The 20717-nt window shown below is 41.8% G+C and overlaps 2 protein-coding genes across 2 annotated transcripts in view; one reads left to right on the top strand and one right to left on the bottom strand.

Moving 5' to 3' along the window:
- The window catches only part of LOC115472051 (cytochrome P450 2J2), a 37637-nt gene extending 29109 nt beyond the window's left edge, over positions 1-8528 (top strand). The window contains exons 7-9 of the mRNA XM_030206093.1: positions 4967-5154; positions 5909-6047; positions 7745-8528. Of these exons, the coding sequence (XP_030061953.1) occupies positions 4967-5154; positions 5909-6047; positions 7745-7923 (506 nt within the window). The 3' untranslated portion in view covers positions 7924-8528. The remainder of the gene's footprint in view (positions 1-4966; positions 5155-5908; positions 6048-7744) is intronic.
- A 6956-nt stretch (positions 8529-15484) lies between these two features.
- Positions 15485-20717, bottom strand: part of HOOK1 (hook microtubule tethering protein 1) — a 140301-nt gene continuing 135068 nt past the window's right edge. The window contains exon 22 of the mRNA XM_030206091.1: positions 15485-16917. Coding sequence (XP_030061951.1) covers positions 16753-16917 — 165 coding nt within the window. The 3' untranslated portion in view covers positions 15485-16752. The remainder of the gene's footprint in view (positions 16918-20717) is intronic.

Raw genomic sequence — 20717 nt, 5'->3', positions numbered from 1 at the left:
AATGGGTGTCACTTAGGGGCTCATTTTGAAACAGAAAAACATTCAGAAAGTGGCATTTGGATGTTTTGCTTGCCAAAATGTCCAAATTCCTATTTTTGAAACCCATTTTTTAAATGTTTTCCTATGTAGTTCATCTGCAGTGCATTCAGTTCACAAGAAGGCATGTTTTGGAGGGGAGGGGGGTGTTGGGGTGGAATTCAGGTGTTCCCAACACCTGGATGTTTTTCTGCCATAATGGAACAAAACAAAACCGCCCAGGGCTACAATGTAGATGTTTTGATCTAGACCTGTTTTTATCACAACTAAGTCAGAAAAAGATGCCCTAAATGACCAGATGACCCCTCCCCCTTTTTTTTTTTACTCCTCCAGTGGTCACTGACCCCCTCACACCCCAGAAAAATGTGAAAGAAACACTACATACCAGCCTTTATGACAGCTTCAGATGTTACGGCCAGTCCTATTAGGTCCCTGGAGTAGCATTGTGGTTGGTGCAGTGTAATGTAGAGAAGGGAACTCAGGCCCATATCTCATTCTAACTGTTTCCACTTGTGGTGGAAAGTGTGAGCTCTCCAAAACCCAAGAAAAACTTACTGTAACCGGTGATGGGCATTGCAGCATTAGTGCAACCCAAAAGGGGGTGTAGTCATGGGAGGGCTATGGGTGGGTCAGGGGTGTTCCAAAAAGTTGCATGCAGTGTTATAGAATAATGGGTTTGTACCAGTGGTGTAGCTGCCTGGGTCCCCGTAGATTTGTCCCTGGACCCCCCTGCCGATGACCCTCTCGACCCCCTCTCCCACCGCCAACCCTCCCCGCCGCCGCTGCCGTTGGCTACCTTTGCTGGTAGGGAACCCAACCCCCGCCAACCAAGGTCCTCTTTTTCCGGCGCAAGACTTCGTTCTGTTTCTGTGAGTCTGACATCCTGCACGGCAGGGAGGTCCAGGGACAAATCTACGGGGGCCCAGGCAGCTACACCACTGGTACAAACCCATTATTCTATAACACTGCATGCAACTTTTTGGAACACCCCTGACCCACCCATAGCCCTCCCATGACTACACCCCCTTTTGGGTTGCACTAATACTGCAATGCTCAAAACCTATCACCGGTGCTAAAGGTGATTAACACCAGTGTTAGTGTGCCGTCCAGTGCTCTTATTGTTTCAGCGCCCGCACTGAAACCACTAGCATAGACCATATTTAAATGCATTTAGCGGCATGCTAAAAAAAAAAAAAAAAGTGCTGTCAGGCATGTTTAGTGCCGGCAAAAGGAACAGCAAGTCCGGGGCAGCGTTAGAGGAAGGTTGTTTAAGGACACCCCTTCTCTCCCACCAACCTGACCACCCTGCCCCAAATGGGATTTCTGTGCCCCCCTCACAAAGGGCCCTGGTGGTCCAGTGGACCCCAAAAATGTAGCCAAGGCACTGATGGTCCAGTGGGACCCCGGCCAGACCCCTGCCCCCAAAGTCAGCCCTGGTGGTTCAATGGGACCTCTGACCTTGCTGGACCCTCCACCGGTCAGCCCTAGTGGTCTAGGCCCACTCCCACCCTGGCATACCTTTAGATAGCAGGGAGGAAAGATCAGGCATCCTTCCCTCCTCCCTCCCAGCTGGCATCATCAAAATGACAGTGCCCTGCCCTACCTGGTACAATCCCAGTAATATTGTAGTTAGGCTTCGCCCAATGCATCCAAGAATGCACCAGGTGGAGTCGGACACCCCCATTTTGATGACGGGGACAGGGTTCCAGCCGGGCCAGGGGTCCCATTGGACCTCCAGGACCAACCTCGGGGCTGAAGGATCTGGCATGCCAAGGGTCTCACTAGACTACAGGGCCATCCTTGGGGGTAGAAGGGTTGGCCGGTCCAGGGGTCCCACTGGACCACCAGGGCCTTTTGTGAGGGGGACCAGGAAGGGATTTTTTGTAAAGGCTGGAGGGGTTCACCCAGTGTTCGAACGGGAAGAAAAAGAAGAGTTGGAGAGAGATTCAGGCCAGGGCATTTTTTTTAAATGTCAGTTTTACTATCAGTGCCTGAGCCAATCAGGCACTGACAGGAAAATTAGTGAGCAGCTAATTAATACCATGATTTAAAAATGGCATTAATTTGCATACTCATTATTCTGAGCATGCCACGGTAATTTTGTTGTGCTAGAATGGCTCCTGGCTGGTTAAATAGCCTTAAGCCGGCTAAGCGCTAATATGGGGGAATTCTATATATGGCACCTAAAAAATCGACACTGAAAAAAGTGCTATTCTATAAGCCACACTTAAAGTTAGGCATGATTTATAGATTAGTGCTTAGCGCTAGGTCATGCATAACGCTAGGTCATGCATAAATTTAGGTAACCTGTTCCGGGGCAGAGGGAGCAGGGAACCAGCGGAGCAGACAGGTGCGCGGCTGCTCTCTGCACCCCTCCAGCAGCATGCACCGGGGGCGGACTGCCCCCACCGCCCCGCCCTTGCTACGCCATTGTAGGCACGGATGCCTCTTATTCAGTAAAACTACTCTCACATTCTAGGAATGCCCCTGATCCACCTATGCTCTTCCCACAACCACACCCCCTTTTCAGATCCACGTGTAAAATTTACATGCAGAGCCCAGCGCCTAAAGATATGCATACAAATTTTAATTAATACCAATTAGTGCAGTTTTGAGCGTTATATATAGAATTAGGGTATTAATGTTCAGTTTTTTGTTGTTTTTTTAAGTTAAAACTTTTGAACCTCTTTTACTAAACCGCACTAGTGATTTCCGGTGCAGCAAATGAGAGGAAGCCCATAGGAATTGAATGGGCTTCCTCCCATTTGCCAAGCAGGAATCACTAGCGTGGCTTTGTAAAAGAAGCCCGTTATTTTTACAAACAGGTACTAAAAAAACAAGTACAAATACAATCTAACCCCCCCACCCCCTACCCAAAGCCCTGTGTCTAACAAATACAATACACAGTCTCAGTCTTTTCAGCAATTTACAGATCTAGATTGCACTCCATGACTAAGGCAGCCTTTCCTGATTTCTTAGGACTTTGCATTTTAGTTATGTTCAGTGTCTAGGTTTGGTTGTCATGTTTCTGTGAAGCATTGGTTGTGTAATTTAGAAAAGTTATCCAAACAAAATTTTAAAAAATAACAAAATAACTCACATTGCAGAATGGGCATATTTAGCTTAGTTTATCTGAATTTGCTGCATCACCTTACTGCAAAACAGTTCACAGGTATAATCATTGAGAGGAGAACATGTACATTAAAACGTTATCGCAAAGGAAGGAAATCTTTAAATAATTCAGACATCAAATTCTGTCAAGAATGAGGCCACAAACAACACACTAGTCACCTCTCCCCTCTCCAGTCGGTTCAAAACTCTGCTGCCCGTCTCATCTTCCGCCAGGGTCGCTTTACTCATACTACCCCTCTCCTCAAGACCCTTCACTGGCTCCCTATCCATTTTCGCATCCTGTTCAAACTTCTTCTACTAACCTATAAATGTATTCACTCTGCTGCTCCCCAGTATCTCTCCACACTCGTCCTTCCCTACACCCCTTCCCGTGCACTCCGCTCCATGGATAAATCCTTCTTATCTGTTCCCTTCTCCACTACTGCCAACTCCAGACTTCGCGCCTTCTGTCTCGCTGCACCCTATGCCTGGAATAAACTTCCTGAGCCCCTACGTCTTGCCCCATCCTTGGCCACCTTTAAATCTAGACTGAAAGCCCACCTCTTTAACATTGCTTTTGACTCGTAACCACTTGTAACCACTCGCCTCCACCTACCCTCCTCTCTTCCTTCCTGTTCACATTAATTGATTTGATTTGCTTACTTTATTTATTTTTTGTCTATTAGATTGTAAGCTCTTTGAGCAGGGACTGTCTTTCTTCTATGTTTGTGCAGCGCTGCGTATGCCTTGTAGCGCTATAGAAATGCTAAATAGTAGTAGTAGTAGTAGTAGTAGGCAGGGCTGCTGAGAGACTGGGCCGGGCCCGGGGCAAGGCCGCTGCCCCCCCTCCACCCGCCGCCCCCTCCGTCCACCACCGGGCCGGGCCCCCCTGAATTCAAATCATAGCGCCTCACCTCGACCTCAAAGAAGTGCAACAGGCAGCGGCAGTCTGCAGATCGCCCCCCTTCGGGCCTTCCCTCCCTGTGTCCCCCCCCCCACGGCTGAGATGCTGCCCGCCTTCCTACCTCCAGCTCGTTCGCAGCATTGCACTGCCGCCAGCACCCGCCTCTTCCCTTTACTGCAGCTGCCTGGTCCTCTGATGAAACAGGAAGTTACATCAGAGCGGTGGCCAGAGTAAAGGGAAGAGGCGGGTGCTGGCAGCAGGGTAGCGTATGTGAATCGCTGGCACTGCTGGGTAACGCCAGGGAGATGCTACTCCTGAAGAGTGGTGCCTGAGGCCCCCGCCTCAGGTGGCCTAATGGTCAGTCCGCCCCTGCTCCCACAATAAAAAAACAAAATGAGTGGAAGTAGCCAAAAACCAAATCTGTTTCAGGGAGGGTTGAATATAGGACTTTATTGGCACAACCTTAGACCCAAATAAAATTGCATAAGTTTTGTAAAAACGCATACACTCCGTAGGTGGACCCTGGTAAATGGACTCAACACGGGCCATGACTCTTGTAGGTGGATACACATACATTGGTTCATTTACCAGGGTCCACCTACAAAGTGTATGTGTTTTTACAAAGCTCATGCAATTGTAGCAAAAGTTTAACATATATATATATATTATATATATGTGCATTTGTTATTATTTTTCACTGTGCTAATAGTTTAAAGCATACATTTGCACCTTATTACTTGATTAGCATAGATTATGCATTAGTACTAATGGAAGCTGGTTTCCATGTTGGCTTTACCATTCTTGCAGCTTAATATACTGTCCCCTAAGTCTGGAAGCTTTAACCAGAGATCTCAAATTCTTATCATGGTAGTAACTTTCTCCCTTCTGAATAACATGTAGGAATTCCTTTTTCAGAGAAAGTCCAGGCCGAGATTGACAGAGTGATTGGACTTTCCAGACTGCCGGTGATGGAAGACAGGGCTAATATGCCTTATACCAATGCAGTGATTCATGAGATACAGAGAATAAGCAATATTGTGCCGTTAAATGTACCGAGGGCCACCGTCTGTGATACCACAATAGCAGGATTCTCGCTGCCAAAGGTATGGATACGTTTATTGCCTGCCTTAATTTAATCTGTAGAACTCTTGAACCTGTTTTGAAAGAGATTTAAGTTAAAACAAATGGATACTTGGGTCCTGAAGACACATTAAAACCTTGACTTGACTCTGGTGTTACTCGTAAAGCAACATCCACTATATATGAGGAGCAGCATTCTTCCTAGCTTTGGTGTGAGTCTCAATTAATTTTCTATGACAAAAGTTTCAAATTTGCCCCGCTCCCAGAGAAGTGCTAGGGGGAGGGCAATGGAGTCAGAAGATGCCTGCCTAAGCCACACAGGGGATGAGGATGCCGACGACACCAGGAGGGTATCCAAGCCCAAATTTTGGGAGCCGGTTGTTAAAGTAGCTTATGAGTAATGCCAGGAAATTCTTTTTCATGAAGAGGGTGGTTGATGCCTGGAGTGCCTTCCTCAGGTAGGTGGTGGAGAAAAAACTGTGACACTAAGGACAGGGCTGGGCGGACTTCTACAGTCTATGTCCCAGAAATGCCAAAAAGAGACAATAATCAAGTATTTTATATCGCATTCATTGTTGGCTTAATGATGACTTGATAATGAGTGTGACTGTTGGACAGATTGGATGGACCGTTCAGGTCTTCGTCTGCCATCATAGACTATGTATGTTACCATGTAAGACTAGAACATCTGAGTTCCAGTGTTTTTGTTCTTTATCTCTGTTGTAAGAAACATTTAAAAAGTGGATACATCTATCTTTTATTTCTTACTATATTTAGGGTACTCCTATTAGTGCCAATTTGACATCAGTGCTGTTTGACAAGAATGAGTGGGAAACACCTTATGAATTTAATCCTGAGCACTTCCTGGAAAACGGACAGTTTAGAAAGAGGGAAGCTTTTCTTCCTTTTTCCATAGGTAAGACTAAGACGCATTCAAAACAAAAGAACTTTCATTGTGTCAGTACCTAGGGTTTTGTAATAAAGTACAGGATACTTCAAGTGTTGGGTCTCTTACACGGGATGTAGGTAATATTGATTTTTGTATTTTCTTCCAATTAGAATTATACAGGTTAAGTCAAAATTTAATTATGTTCACATTAAAATTTATTTTCCTCAGTTATCCTAAAAGGTCCTAAGCAGTTTACAATAATGATAAACCTAATTTACAAAATAAGCACAATAAATATGCAAATTATTTAAAAATCAGTAGAAGTTGACTAAAAATCATTACAATTACACAGACAAAAATTTCTCAAAAAGATAAGAAACAGGATGTGGTACTGTATAAAATTAAAGATCAGGGCTTAATTTCTAGAGAAAAAGTGGAGCTTTGAAGAGGAGTGGGAGGAACAAGGAAAATGTGGGGCTCATAATGAGAGTGAACTCTGAATTATATGTACACATATGCGATGCATGTACACGCTTTCACAAGCTCTGTCTCTCACATACACTCTATTATATACAGTCTTTACCCTCTTCCTAGCTCTAATGATCTTCCATTCCCAGCCCTCATGATTCTCCTAGTGCTCCTCATACCCTCTCCAGTGGTCCTATAGCCACAAGTCTCACCCCCAAGTCAATGGTGGTGGTCCTGAAGACCTTTCCCTATCATCACTAATGCATTTTCTTTGACTAGAAGGTTACCTTCACCGGCAACTCAGCTCCTTGATCAGAAAGGCACAAGCCTCCTTTTGGGCCAGAATCAGCCGACTCTTATCTGCCTCAGATAGGGGGCAGACTAGTCTCCTTTATCTATTGGGTGGGGAGAGCTGGAATTTAGGTGCATGCCCTGCACTCTGCATCCTTGGAGAGAAGGAATTGATCAATTCTTCATGTTCTCCTCTCACTCTCTCCCTCCCACCCACACCCTGATTCCCCTCTCACAGACTGTCCACGCTGATTCTTCCATTCGCATCCCACAAGCTCTCCATCCTCTCCCTCATTGTGTGTCTCTCTCTCTCCCCCTCTCATCCCCTCATTCACAGCTTTTCCCTTACACCATTCCTCGTACTTACACCCTACAGTCTCTTTTATACCCTCACTCATTCTCTTCACCCTCCCACACATTCCATACCATCCCTCATCCCCTCCCTTTTTCTTCCTCAACATCCCCTCATTTTCTTCCCCCCCCCCCCACCAATCCCTCTTGAACCACCACATTTCCGTAATCACGCTTGTCTTCACCTCCTTTTTGATCCTCTCACTTGCTCTCCGCCCCCCCCCCCCCCCCCCCCGCCATATTCCTCTGAACCGAAACTTGTTTGGGGTAATAGTGGGACACATAAATTAAACAATAAAATAACATTTAAAGCTGGATGTACTTCTCCTGAATATCTCAGAAAAGACATCATTTAGGTGATACCTCTACTTTGAAATTTTTTAAAGACCTAAAGCAGATCTTTGGAATCGTCCTTGTATTTTTTTCCCCTTCTGTTAAGAGTTGTTGATTTAATCTAAAGGAGCTTTCAGCATTTGGCACATGATTTGGCGAACCTCTTTTAAAGACACGCGTACATCCATTTTTTTTATGCTACAAGAATATTTGCTGTGTCAAGTTTAAATTGATCACCATCGGCATTAGTTACATGTTCAATATTTCTTTCTTTGTTTTAGGGAAGCGTGTTTGCCTTGGGGAGCAACTAGCTAAAACTGAGCTGTTCCTTTTCTTCACTTCCTTACTGCAAAAGTTTGAATTCCAGGCTCCAAAGAATGAGAAACTCAGTCTGAAGGCTCGTGTTGGCATCACCCTCTCTCCATTTCCATATCGGATTTGTGCTATTCCTCGCTACTGAGATGCAGAGCAAATCAAAACAACTAGTGCAAGAGAACCCTGGTGCTAAAGAAATACATAAGTGCATATTTTAGAAGTGCTATTTGGGCTTTAGACCTGCATAAATGTCTAAATCCCAATTTCACAAAGCGGGGGGTATGTACACATCTAAAACTGAAAAAGGTGCATCTGGAACATAGGGTGGTTAGGGTTCAGAAAAGTGCTTGTATTGATGAGCACTCCGCTGGAGGGGTTACAGGCGGTCACCCCCTTAATCCCCCAGTGATCAATGTATCCTCCTCCACTCCCCAAAAGCAAAACAGGCAGGGGAAATTGGACTCTGTTAGAGTTTTTGGAAATTAGAATCCACTACAAAATAAGCCAAAAGGTTGTGGAGTCAATCAAATCAAACCAATCTATAACCCCCCCCCCCCCCCCAAAAAAAAAAAATGACCCACTGAAATAACAAAAATATGTGTGAACACACAAAATGTGCATAAAGGAAGGAAAAAGTCTCAAAGAACTCCAGATCGAGAGATCTATAGAACTAAAGCCTATCACAACGATCTGTTCCTCATCATTGGCTTAAAAAAAAAAAAAAACCTTCCCAGGGTTTCAAAAGAAATTCACAGTATAACTTGTTGTTTGAATTACATCAAAACATTTACTAATAGTGCTTAAATAGTCCAAACTCATTGGTGTCCAAAACCAACACAGCATAAAATGCAGGGAGGAGGGAGATACCAGGCTGTTTTTTGGGGGGGGGTATCATTTTGCCTTGGACCACCTCTGGTTGTGACTCATCCGTTGCAGTGCTAAATTTACCTTCCCTCATTGCCCGCTCTCTACCTGGGGCCAGGTAATTGTGATTAGTCCCCACAAAATTAAAATTATATTTTTCAGCTAGTAAAAATAACAGTCAGAGGCTGTGCCAGTTGTACTGACAAAATCTCTTTTCTCCTCCAGCCACCACTGGGAAAGTAGCTTGTTGTGGGAAAGTTGACCAGGGATAGTTGGTTCCTCACATTTGGTTTGTCTCTTGCTTACCCTAGCATAAAATGCACTTTTTCCAAGGCAGGAGCAGTGCCTAATCTCGCTAGCTACTCCGACTGACAAATCCAACCTAGGGCTGGCGGAAGCCACAGTTCCTATACTCCCCAGCGTCTGCTCAGCCCATGCACTGGAGGGACAATCATAAGTGCAAATAGTGTGCATGTAGGCAGTAAAGGAGTTACTCCTCAGAAATAACTGATGTTCTCAAACTGGTCAGCAGAAGCCAACTGTCAAAAATGGGCAGGAAAACACACTCTCCCTTTCTCTCTGGAAATGCTAATCAGAGCAGCTATAGTGACTAGGTTTTGCTCCTGTTGTGCAAAAAATGCACTCTCATATATGAGAGAGAGATTATATGTGAATAGAATTTACTATTACCCTTTCTCATATTTTTAAAGTTGGGTATTTAGCATGTGCTTTAAAAAGGACGGATGAAAATAGCAAGCTCTATTAATTGCACAAGGATGTATTATGTTTAGCTTTTAGTCAGAGTATGTATACATCTGACGAATGGATAGATGGGAAGGGGGGGGGGGGGGGTTATAAGTGGGAGGATTAAGTGCTGTTGGCAAGTGTATGTACGTGTGCCTCAAGGTGGTTAGATTGAGAACAGAAGATGGTATAAATATCATGAAATAAAAACAGTATCATTAAAACAGCTTCAAAAATTATTGTAGATGGTGGAAACAGCACTAAACGACTGCTCATTTTTCTACACTGGTATATACAATACAGTAATACATGGCCAAAGTTCAGCGAGGATATCCAGTTTACTGATGGGTTGATCTCATTTGTTGTTGTAATCTACCTTGGTAAATCTGGTGTTACAAAGATGGAATAGACTGGAATTAAATGGAAGTAAATTTAAACTCTCTTTAGATGGAATCATATCTTCACTTCATCTCTTTTCTAAATGGATTATTCTGTTTTGAGCATGTTTCAGGGACAAGTGGTTTTCATAAGTCAAAATAATAAAAATAAATATTTTCTTTTATGCAGTACTGACGAAGAAGGGCAACCTTCGAAAGCTAATCAAGAAATGTATTAAGTTATGTCCAATAAAAAAGGTATCATCTTATTTTCTTTTCCATGTTTTATTTTGTTTGATTTCTATTGATAACCTTTAAGAGTGGACTAACACGGCTACCATACCTCTCTACTTTAAACATAACTAAATGAGCTCTAAGCCCCTAATGCAGCCATTAGTTTTCTTATATTTTGTCCTTGTGATGATTTATACGGTGCCAAAACTGGACATACAGTGAGACAGAATTCAGTAACATCCAAAACTTATTTTTTGTTTTAATCTTTATTCAAAGCACATGTTGGTTGGTAAGTTTCATACAGAACAAGAAAAACAAAAGAGTGAACCGTCCAACATGGCACAATAAAACTTTTTACTGAATTCATGCTGACTCATTTCACCTCCACCAGATTTGCTCTGGTCACTCAGCTCCAACTCTTTTACTGCTGCTTTCCCTTAGCCATCTATATACATTCAATATCTCTTATAAATAGTAGTAATAAAAAATATTAAGTGCATTTTTATAACATACCACTGCATTCCACAAAAGGAGCAAGTTCCCACTTTTGAAAATATAAGTGAGATTAACTAATAAATGCAACCAACAATAAAGAACAACGTGGATGCAGCAGCTCATAGGTTTGTTTGCTTTGAGTGTTAACAAGGGCTGAGAAACAGAGATTGTCCTAAGTGGCTTCAACTGTTTGATGTCATGTCACAATCAAACCTTGGTGTGCCCGATTTGAGATGTCAGAAGGAAGGTTTAGGTGCTGAGAATGTTGCCCCTCTCCTCCCCCCTTTCTTATCTACCCTCCCCCTCACTGGAACACTTGTGCCAGCAGGGCTGGGAAGCTTGTCCGCCCTTGCCTCTGGTCTTTTACCACCAAAGTCTGCTGCAGCTTCTTGTTCTGGCAGGAGTGGGAACCTCATTTGCTCTCTATTCTTCAGGTAGTGAGGTCTGGTCTCAACGGTGCTTTTGACAGAGCTGGCTTTTGATTTCCTCTGCATGCTTTCTCCACATGCATAAATGATCCTGTGCACACAGATGGAAGGATAGATGACCTTGACTCTTGACAACAGCATTATTAGCACCTGTTGTGAAATGTGTCTAATACACAGCATTTTCCAGTTTTGCTGTATAGAATAGGAAGTTGACAGGCTGGGATATTTAGTGACCTGGTATAAGTACCCTTATCATTATGCCTCTAATGCCAACCTATCTGGCTTTTCCAGCAAAACAGTACTTGTTGTACCAAAGACACTGCTAAATCGATTAATGTGGACAACATAACTCATACACAGATGAGAAAGAAGTTTGTTAGACACTATCACACACTTATTTTATAATGGAATAAAAGGAGTGGCAAAACCTCTTAATTTGAAGTGACATTTATACCATAAAAAAACTCAACACATTATTCAGTGTAACTTTCACCGGAGCAGCAGCTCTGCTCTGTCCTATAAAGGCCAATATCTGTTTAGCAAGAGACACTGTGATATTGATCAGCTTTTGAATCAATTAGCAAGCAATCAAGCATCCACCCTTGCAGTCCATCAACAGTTCTCTGTCCCCAATTTGTTTGTTTTTTTTTCAAGATGTTCATAGGTGCTTCCCATATAAAGACCAAGAGGAACGGAGGTGGTGGTAGTTTTTTTTTTTTTTTGTTGGGTGGGGGGTATATGATCCATTCTGCTCAGAAAAGGCAGTAAGCTGCTGAGGGAAGGAAGTGAGAGGACACACACACACACACAATGTAAACAAAACTTGTATGTACTATATGGACTATCTTCTGTCCACCATGGGGGTTAGGGATGAATGGGGGAAATAGACTTCATGAGTATCAGACCATCTACTGCAAAGTGACATTTTTACTGCTGCAATCTTATACTTCAGCTTGAAAATCAGAAATAAGACAGACATGAACTATGACAAATGGTTTCTGTATTACGAAATGTATTACAATAGAGTGGAATGGACAAGTGCATGCTTTAGCAAGAATGGGGTCTACAGTGCAAGCTAGTTATCTGGGTTGCAGCACTTGCTATCTCGATACCTAGCACTCACTGGCCTAGGCAGTTATCTGGATCAGTGTTTCCCAAGTCTGGTCCTGGAGTACCCCTTGCCTGTCAGGTTTTCAGGATATCCACAATGAATATGCATGAAACAAATTTGCATATAATGGAAGCAGTATATGTAAATCAAGTTCATGCATATTCATTGTTGATATCCTTAAAACCTGACTTGCAAGGGGTACTCCAGGACCAGACTTGGGAAATACTGATCTGCATAATGACGCTGAATGCCCTGATAGTGCCAGGGTGGTCCAGGGCAAAACTGAGGTGGAGCTGGAAGTTCTCTGGGTACGGTTGATATTCAGTACTGGTACCTGCATAACTATCCAGGCAAGTAAGGGACAGCAGAATAGCCATCCTAACTTCTCCAGATATATATATATACTGAGTATCAGCAGTACCCAGAAAACCTCTGGTGGCCATTGAAGATTCAGATATTTGGTGCTTGTATCCAGGAGTATTTAAAAAAACTGCTACAGGTTAAATATTACTCCCATGGTGTATAAAGGAATGAAGCACGGTGTCACCTCTATAAACTTAGCAAAGCCATGTTCTCTTAAGTTGGACTAACACAAAGTACAATTCTACAATAGCAAATCCTCTCCAACCAATCATCCATCCCATTCTCTCCCAGTTCTCATCTGATATCAAAAGCAATCCTAAACAGTTTATACATGATAGAAATAAGCAACACAAACCAGGGGAGTTTTGAAAACTTTACTTTATGAGAATATAAAGGATATTTTCAAAAGACAGAACAAACCCAGAAGATTAAAAATTAGTGCAAATATTACTATGTTTTTAACTTAATGTGACGACACATCATTCAGCTTTGTTAAGCAAATGACAACATTTGCCCACTGGACTAACCCTTAGAATTTGGTAGATGTATTGAGGGAAAAAACATCAAAGTTTGGAAAATCATGAACATAATTGTAGCTGCACAGCTCAACAGGTAAGATCAATGAAGCAATAAAGATCAACAAGGTGATTTTTTAATTATTTCTAAAACATCATGAGTAATTAAAAGCCACAGGCTTACTTGCCAGACAATCCTTGTTTGAACAAGGAATCATCGGTACCAGGAACCCTATTCAAACCACCCTGTACCTAGTGCTGTCACAACAGCTACTTAGCAAAGCACACAGCTCAGCTATGATATGGTTTTAATTATATTCTTATCGGTCATGTATTTGGTTTACACATTACTGCTTATGATATATGAAATAGGGATTACCACTTTTTTTTAATTTAACATGCAATATTTTTGTGTATGCACAGTTATCTTGGATGTATTCCAGTGTCTATGGTACAGGGAAGAGTGAACAAGGACGACCCCAGATACGTATGAAATCCAGTTATGTTTTACAGCACTACATTTAAGGTTATGTTTTGCTGGTTTAAAAAAAATCAATGCTATCGCTCAGATATTTTTTTCTGAAAATAATTGGTCCCAAATAAAATCTCTCTATATAAAAGGCAACCCCAACGTTCTGAAGCCTCCACGGAAGTTGAGGCGCCCGAGATATCCGGTGTGCCCTGGAGTGTCTGCACCGCCCTCGCGTCAAAACGTCATGACGTCGAGGGCGGAGCTATGACACTCGAGGGCCGAAACGGAAACGCCACAACGAACAACTAACAAGGCAAGTAGCTCGGAGGGACGGAGGGAGGGGGCCCCTTGCTAGCGCCTGTTTCATTGCGCTCAGAAACGGGCATTTTTTCCTAGTCTTGTATAAAACTTGAGAAATGCTGATTTGTTAACTGTACACCACTGGAAAAACAAAATCCATTGAATTGCTTTCTGCTGTTTTAACCCATGTGGATATTAAAGGAAGTTCATGACAACATTCCTTTAAGTGCTAATAAAAGCTTATTTCTAAATGCCAATTAAACTATCACACATGATGATCTCAGATGTACTGGACTAGAATGATACATTAAAAGCAATCTACGTTTTCAGCTTCAAGCAACATGCTAACAAATGCATTCTGCTAAAAGCTCTTCCATCATTTGACAAGATTTACAGCCAAGCAGAACACAGTGACATCAAAAAATGCAAAAATCAGTGAAATCAATACCACCAAAGAGGTAGTTGAGAGAAGCATTAAACCCTGCAGATCAGAATGTAGAATAAAATGACCTTATCTCAATCAACCCAATCACCAACTTTGAGAGTAATACATTTAATACAGAACTAAACCATTTCTACAAAAATTGAATCAGATAAACACTTAATTCTAGGGGCCCAACTGCAATTTTTATCTGATTGCACTTAATATCATTTTATTTATTTATAAATAAACCATTTAAAATAGCCCAAATTAGTCAAATAAGATTCTTTCAGACTTTTCCAGAGAGTAAAGCTCAAACACATAATGGACCCAAATTGGACTCAAGAGGATACCTTTAATATTGTGTCTGATACTGCTAAAAGCATATTTTGCTGCCTGTACTGTAATTACCTGCAGGGATACAAATTGTGTATTCTGCAACATGCTACAATGCAAAATGTTTCTCAAAAATCTCCAGCTTTGAAAGATATGCAGTTTAGAGGATTTAAACGTATCAGCCAACACAACGTAGAGAACCCCAACACCCCAGAGTACACCCTCCCTATCTCAGACAGCCTGAAAATACTCGGCATTACAATAGACCGCAACTTAACACTAGAGAGCCAAGTGACATCCACAACAAAGAAAATGTTCCACTCAATGTGGAAACTCAAGCGCGTGAAACAATTCTTCCCGAGGGAAACATTTCGCAACCTGACACAATCAATGGTACTAAGCCATGTAGACTACTGCAATGGAATTTATGCGAGATGCAAAGAACAAACTTTAAAGAAACTTCAGATGGCTCAAAACACAGCAGCTAGACTTATCTTTGGAAAAACGCGATTCGAAAACGCAAAACCCCTCCACAAAAAACTACACTAGTTCCCAATCAAAGAACGAATTGCTTTCAAAATCTGCACTCTGGTTCACAAAAGTATCTATGGTGAAGCCCCGGGGTACATGACAGACTTGATCGACCTACCAACTAGAAACATATCCGAATCAATGCGAACGTACCGAAATCTGAACTACCCAAGCTGCAAAGGACTCAAATACAAGTCAACCTATGCATCCAGTTTATCCTACATAAGCACACAACTGTGGAACGCATTACCAAAAGCCTTGAAAACTACATATGACCACCTACACTTCCGGAGAACACTAAAAACTTAGGTGTTTAAAAAGCAATACCCTACCAATCCAATATAAATGCCAATCTCTGCTACACGACAAAACTAAAATACGTAATGGACATAACTCTTCCGCTGTACGATTCCCTTATATGGCTATACCACATGAACTTTATCTTACCACAACATCACTTTGTATTTGTTTACACCGGAGTCTGCAATCGCCTCTCCGGCACTATATAAGCCACATTGAGCCTACAAATAGGTAGGAAAATGTGGGATACAAATGTAACAAATAAAAAAATAAAAATAAAAAATAAACTTTTGTGCTGCCATATCAGGATGGACTCTACAACTGACAAATTATTTTATCTCACTTCTTAGGATAACTGGATTGGTTGCCTCTCACTGTCAATCAGTCCATGAAGTTACTAGTGTCTCTCTGGTAGTCTTAATGGCTGATGTAGGGCAGCCAACACTCAAAACAACACAAGAATAATGGATAAATTGGACTGGTAGATTAAAATCTGAGTTTCATCCAAATTCATTTTACCGAATACAATATTTGCCATCACTACAAAATAGTCATAGCTGGGAGGTCTCCGCTCAGGATCATCTTGGAACTGAAAATAAAGAATGATGCTAGGCTGCATGCACCATGTTGGCTTGATGCCAACTAATATCTTCAGTATTCTCTCTCTCTCATGCTAATTTAACAAATACATACAAAGAAATCTTGGAACAATAATTTTACAAACACAAGCACTTAGAAATGTTTACTTCAGGTTCGTCTATGTTTTCTTGTTATAACATGAGCAAATACAGTTAGGTAAGTTCAAATCTATTTGCTAACAAAGCAGCTGATTTTGGCAATTGCAAGTTAACACCTCAATGAAAGAAAAACTTTCATTACATTTTAATACAAACTGATTTCAATGTGGTTTCTTCATTATAATGCTTTATTACATTTGGAGGTAAGACCACTCCAGTGATCTCATGATATGAGCTCTGAAGTGATCATATGGGTTTTCTAGTTGAAAAGTAGGTAAAGTTCATTATCATTGTTAAAAGTATTTTCAACAGGTCTTATTGCTGGTCAGTATCCAGCAAGTGTTGCTGGAGGTCCTCCAGAAAAATCTTTTTTTTTTTCATGCTGAATGTCAATAGAGTTTAAATTGATATCTGTTCATTACATTCCAAACTGCACAAATATTAAATATACAGTACTGTATATCTTGCCAATTTACTCATCTTTTTATATACAATAAATTATATAGATACAAATATATTTTGTAGAATTGCTTGTAAACACATACCTTGATTTTGTTCAATGATTTCTAAAAGTCACACTTTTTTCTAACTGGAAGTCAATTTGAACGATTAATTTAACCAGCACTGTAGTGTTTATATATAAACAGCCGATGACCAGCATCACACTTTCCTTTAAGTTTTCAGCAACCTGAATGGAAGCTACAAGTTATCTTTAAGGGCACTTTAGTGTTATTGTCTTTTGCAGTTTAATTAGAGGCTGCAGCAGGTACTGTTACAGAGAGGTTCCGCCTCGTATTGGAGACATGACGCTGTTGTGCTAGAAAAGAGCGTCCCGCATTGCACGCACCTGGATCTTTGGCTGCACTGTTTGCTAAGCGGGTTTCCATTGCTAACTTCTGAAAAGCTAAACTCTGCAACAAAGGAAACAATTTGTAAATTAATTTAAAACCTACACACAAAAAAACAAACAAAGAAATTGATCATCAATAGGAGTGTTATTCATAAGAAGCTAAAAGGCACTCTGAAAATTTGAGTGATGAGGTGAATTTTGAAATAAAACCATAGTACTTTAGATATATGTAGGAACAGGGATGGCAGTTCTGAATCTGGCCATGGGGTTTGCAGACCTGCCAGTATACAGTACTCCCAGGACTGAAAGCTCATTTTTACATTCTGCTATTGAGTCCTATACAGATAACAAAGAGCCAACATTTTGCACCTGCATTGAGACAGACATGTCAAAGTACACTTGAAGATCTGATTATGTAATCTCTGCACATGCTCTGGTTCTCTGACCTGTTTCAGCCCCTTTTATGGGTAAATAGTGCTTTTTTTCTAGGGAAAATAATGGTGCTGGTGCTGATGGAAAGTCAACCTTAGTGGGGCAGGGTAACCAGGGCTTTCTTTTTCCAGTGCATGCAGTCCATGTGGCCCAGAGTAGTTCTACCCGGAAGGCAGCTGCCTTGGAATCTGAGGGTCAAAGGTTTGAGGCTGGCTGGTGCACTTACAGGATAAAAAAAAACAAGCTGGGAGATTTTGAGTGAGAAATGGAATGGGGTGGATAGGACACTTTTGGAAGGCAGTCAAAAGAAAACAGCTGAAAAAAGCCCCGTGTGTTAGTAAAACTATGCATGCTGGAACAGAGCTCATATTTTTACTCCAACTGAGGGAGAAGGGGTAAACAATATTACAAAATTGCTTACCTGTAACCAAAATTCTCTTTGGACGGCAGGACAGTCGCACATGTAGGATACTTCATGCAGTGGAAAAGGAACAGAACATTTACTAGCATGAGCTAGACAAGCCTAAAGGTTTTTCTGCTCATGTGGTCAACACCCACAGTGAAGCCCCCTCAGCTATGTATCAGTTTGCAGTTTAAAAAAACCCCAAATAAATAAATAAACCCGTTGAATCCAAGGGTAGGAGGGTACATGTGGCTGATTATCCTGTAAGCAATTTTGTTTTCTTCATGGACAGGCAGGATGAATGTCAAATACATGGGGACTCTCAAACTAAGGGATGCCTAAGTCCCATATCCTCTTCTTGTTAAGTAAGGAAAAGATTTCTGCATAAACTTCAACTGAAAAAGATTGCAGTGAGCATCATCATTTCAGTCGTCCTGTCACAGAAACCTGAATGGGAGAGGGTTATGATTACATGTATGCGGCTTAGGTCAAGAGTCTGAAAATGAGTAAGGTGAGGGTGATTTATAATAATAGATTGATATTGACTGTGACAAATATGTTTGATATGTTATATGCTACATACTGTGCTATCATATTTATTGATGATGTATTTAATCCACCTGTGTATGATGAACCTGAGCTTTTTAATTCAGCAGACTATGTTAGGAGTGTTCAATGTGCCAGTGAATACAGGGATTATCAGGGTGAAGTCATATTTTTATTGGACAATATGGAGAACTGGATTATAAGCAGCTGATACAAGCTCCAAAAGATGGAGAACTGACTATTTTAGATTAAATATTTGTCCTAAAATCATGGAGTGAGAGCTAGAAACTTAGGAAAATAGCCTGATTTCGTGGTGAGGTAACATCTTAATTCACTTTGGATTGTACTCGGTGACCAGGGATGCAAAACAGCTGCCTCTTATGACGCAATCAAGAAGTTTGTAAGGCACTTTTCTTGTTCTACGAGTCCTTGGACTTCAGGTCTGAAGCACTAGTACCTTCATTATAGGGACATGTAGAGAGGGGTGAGAGGCCATTTAGAATGGAGTGTTTAATCAGCTTACAGATGAAATTAGTTAAGGGAGAATAAAGGCATAATCAGGAATAGTATCACTTGGGTCTTAACATTTTCAAGCAGGGAATGAGGCATTTTGAGTGATGCTGGAGGAGAACCTCTGGATCAGCAATGATGTAGGGGTTCATAGCAGATCAGGAAGATTTATTAGTAAGCTTGCAGAGAAGCAGGACCAAATCAAGCCATCCATTGACTAGTGAAGCAATTAATGGGGCAATTGACAAATGATAGAAAGCCCTACTCTACCTTACCAGTAAAGACTTCTACCTTCCTCTCAAAAAATGCAAGAGATTAGAGGCAATGGTGAAAAGAATGATGATTATAAGACAACAATGTAGCACTAGTGATGGACAGGAATGACTAGGAGAAGGAAAAGGATGAGCATCTGGGGCTGGTACCACTGATTCAGAAAACAGGATGATGCCAGGCCAGCTTGGAGAGTATTTTGGCCCACGGTAAAGACAGAGGGAATTAAAGTTCCAGAACTTATAAAGTTATCTACTTGCCAACTGGACACATTGACAATTCATGTTCTCAAAGACACTGTACAGAATGTATCATCCTTTTCAGTCTGATTTTTGATTAGCAACCTTCCAAAATAGCTGGTAGTCAGAATGTGCTATAGACACGGCTCAGCAGTGAAGTTCCCAGGTGATATCGGTGACTTTGGTGCTGCTCAAGTAGTCTGTAGTATCAGTAGGCTGGATTACTGGAACTCTAGTTGTGGCTTGCACAGTCCAGCTTAAAAAGATTACAAGTCCTTCAAAATCAGTCCAGAAAAAAAAAGCACAAAGGGCTCTCAAGAATGGAACACGTGGACTTTACTAATGACCCAACGCGGGCCGTGTTTCAGCATAAACCAACGCCTGCCTCAGTGGTCAATTCTAAAACAAACATAAAACATTACTTAAAGAACATTACTAATGAAATAACATTCCTACTGTGAAAATCCAATTTACATAAAAATGCAAAGTATAAATAAGTAACTGTACTTTGATCCAAACAATTACTGAATTATTGCACCTTTGAAAATGCACGTTTGATCATGAATGAGTTGAATGAGTATTTTCATTGTGTTACGCGTATGTGAAGAACATGCATAAATAGTGTGATAAAAACATACTATATAACTATATATATATTTATATAATATTGTGATGAAACAGGGGTGTCTGGAAGTTCTACTGTGAAAGTACGACATATTTGTTCCCTAGTGCATTTCCCTTGTTTGGCCAGTTAATGGTGACTCTTTTTTTTGTAAAGCTGTTACAGAAGTGACAGTTTTTTCCCCACCTAAGCCTAAGCTGTGAGCAAAGAAGCCAGTTCCGCGGTAAAACCACAGAATTGGGCGGTTTCCTGCGATCCGCCACAGATTTTTTTGAAAGCTGGGGGTCATAGGTGATTGGGCGATTTTTCAACGCTGTGGGTTGGGCGTTTTTCCCTGCTCTGTCTGGTCACCCTTCTATTAGTCCAACTGGACTAATAGGAGGCCGAGAAAGGCAGGATCCCAGCCCTCTTTAAATGTATGCGGGTGAGTAGCACGCTTCTTGAGGGAGACGGACAATGTTGGCTCTGACAGGGGGACATCCTGCGGCCCGCCACCAGAGAGGAGGAGGCAGCAGCAGAAGACAGTAGCACACCGGCAGCACAGGTCAGAGTCTGGTCGGGGGTGGGGGGGGAGATGCACAGCTGAGGGAGAGGGACCCAATGATGCATCATTGTGGGGATCGGGGATCCCACGGTACAGTGGTGTTGGACTCAGGTCGGCAATGAGCGAGTTGGAGTAACGTCTCCCTAGTCCCCTCCCTGAATCCCTGAACATACTTCAGTACTTCCTGGTGGTCTAGTGGGGCAGGAAAGATCTCCACTCTTTCCTGCCAGCTGCCGGTCACTCTTGATTTTTCTTTGAAAGATCTCCACTCTTTCCTGCCAGCTGCCGGTCACTC

The sequence above is a fragment of the Microcaecilia unicolor genome, chromosome 6 (assembly GCF_901765095.1).
Source record: "Microcaecilia unicolor chromosome 6, aMicUni1.1, whole genome shotgun sequence".
NCBI classification, from domain to species: Eukaryota; Metazoa; Chordata; class Amphibia; order Gymnophiona; family Siphonopidae; genus Microcaecilia; species Microcaecilia unicolor.
This window is presented reverse-complemented; position numbering and strand designations above follow the sequence as displayed.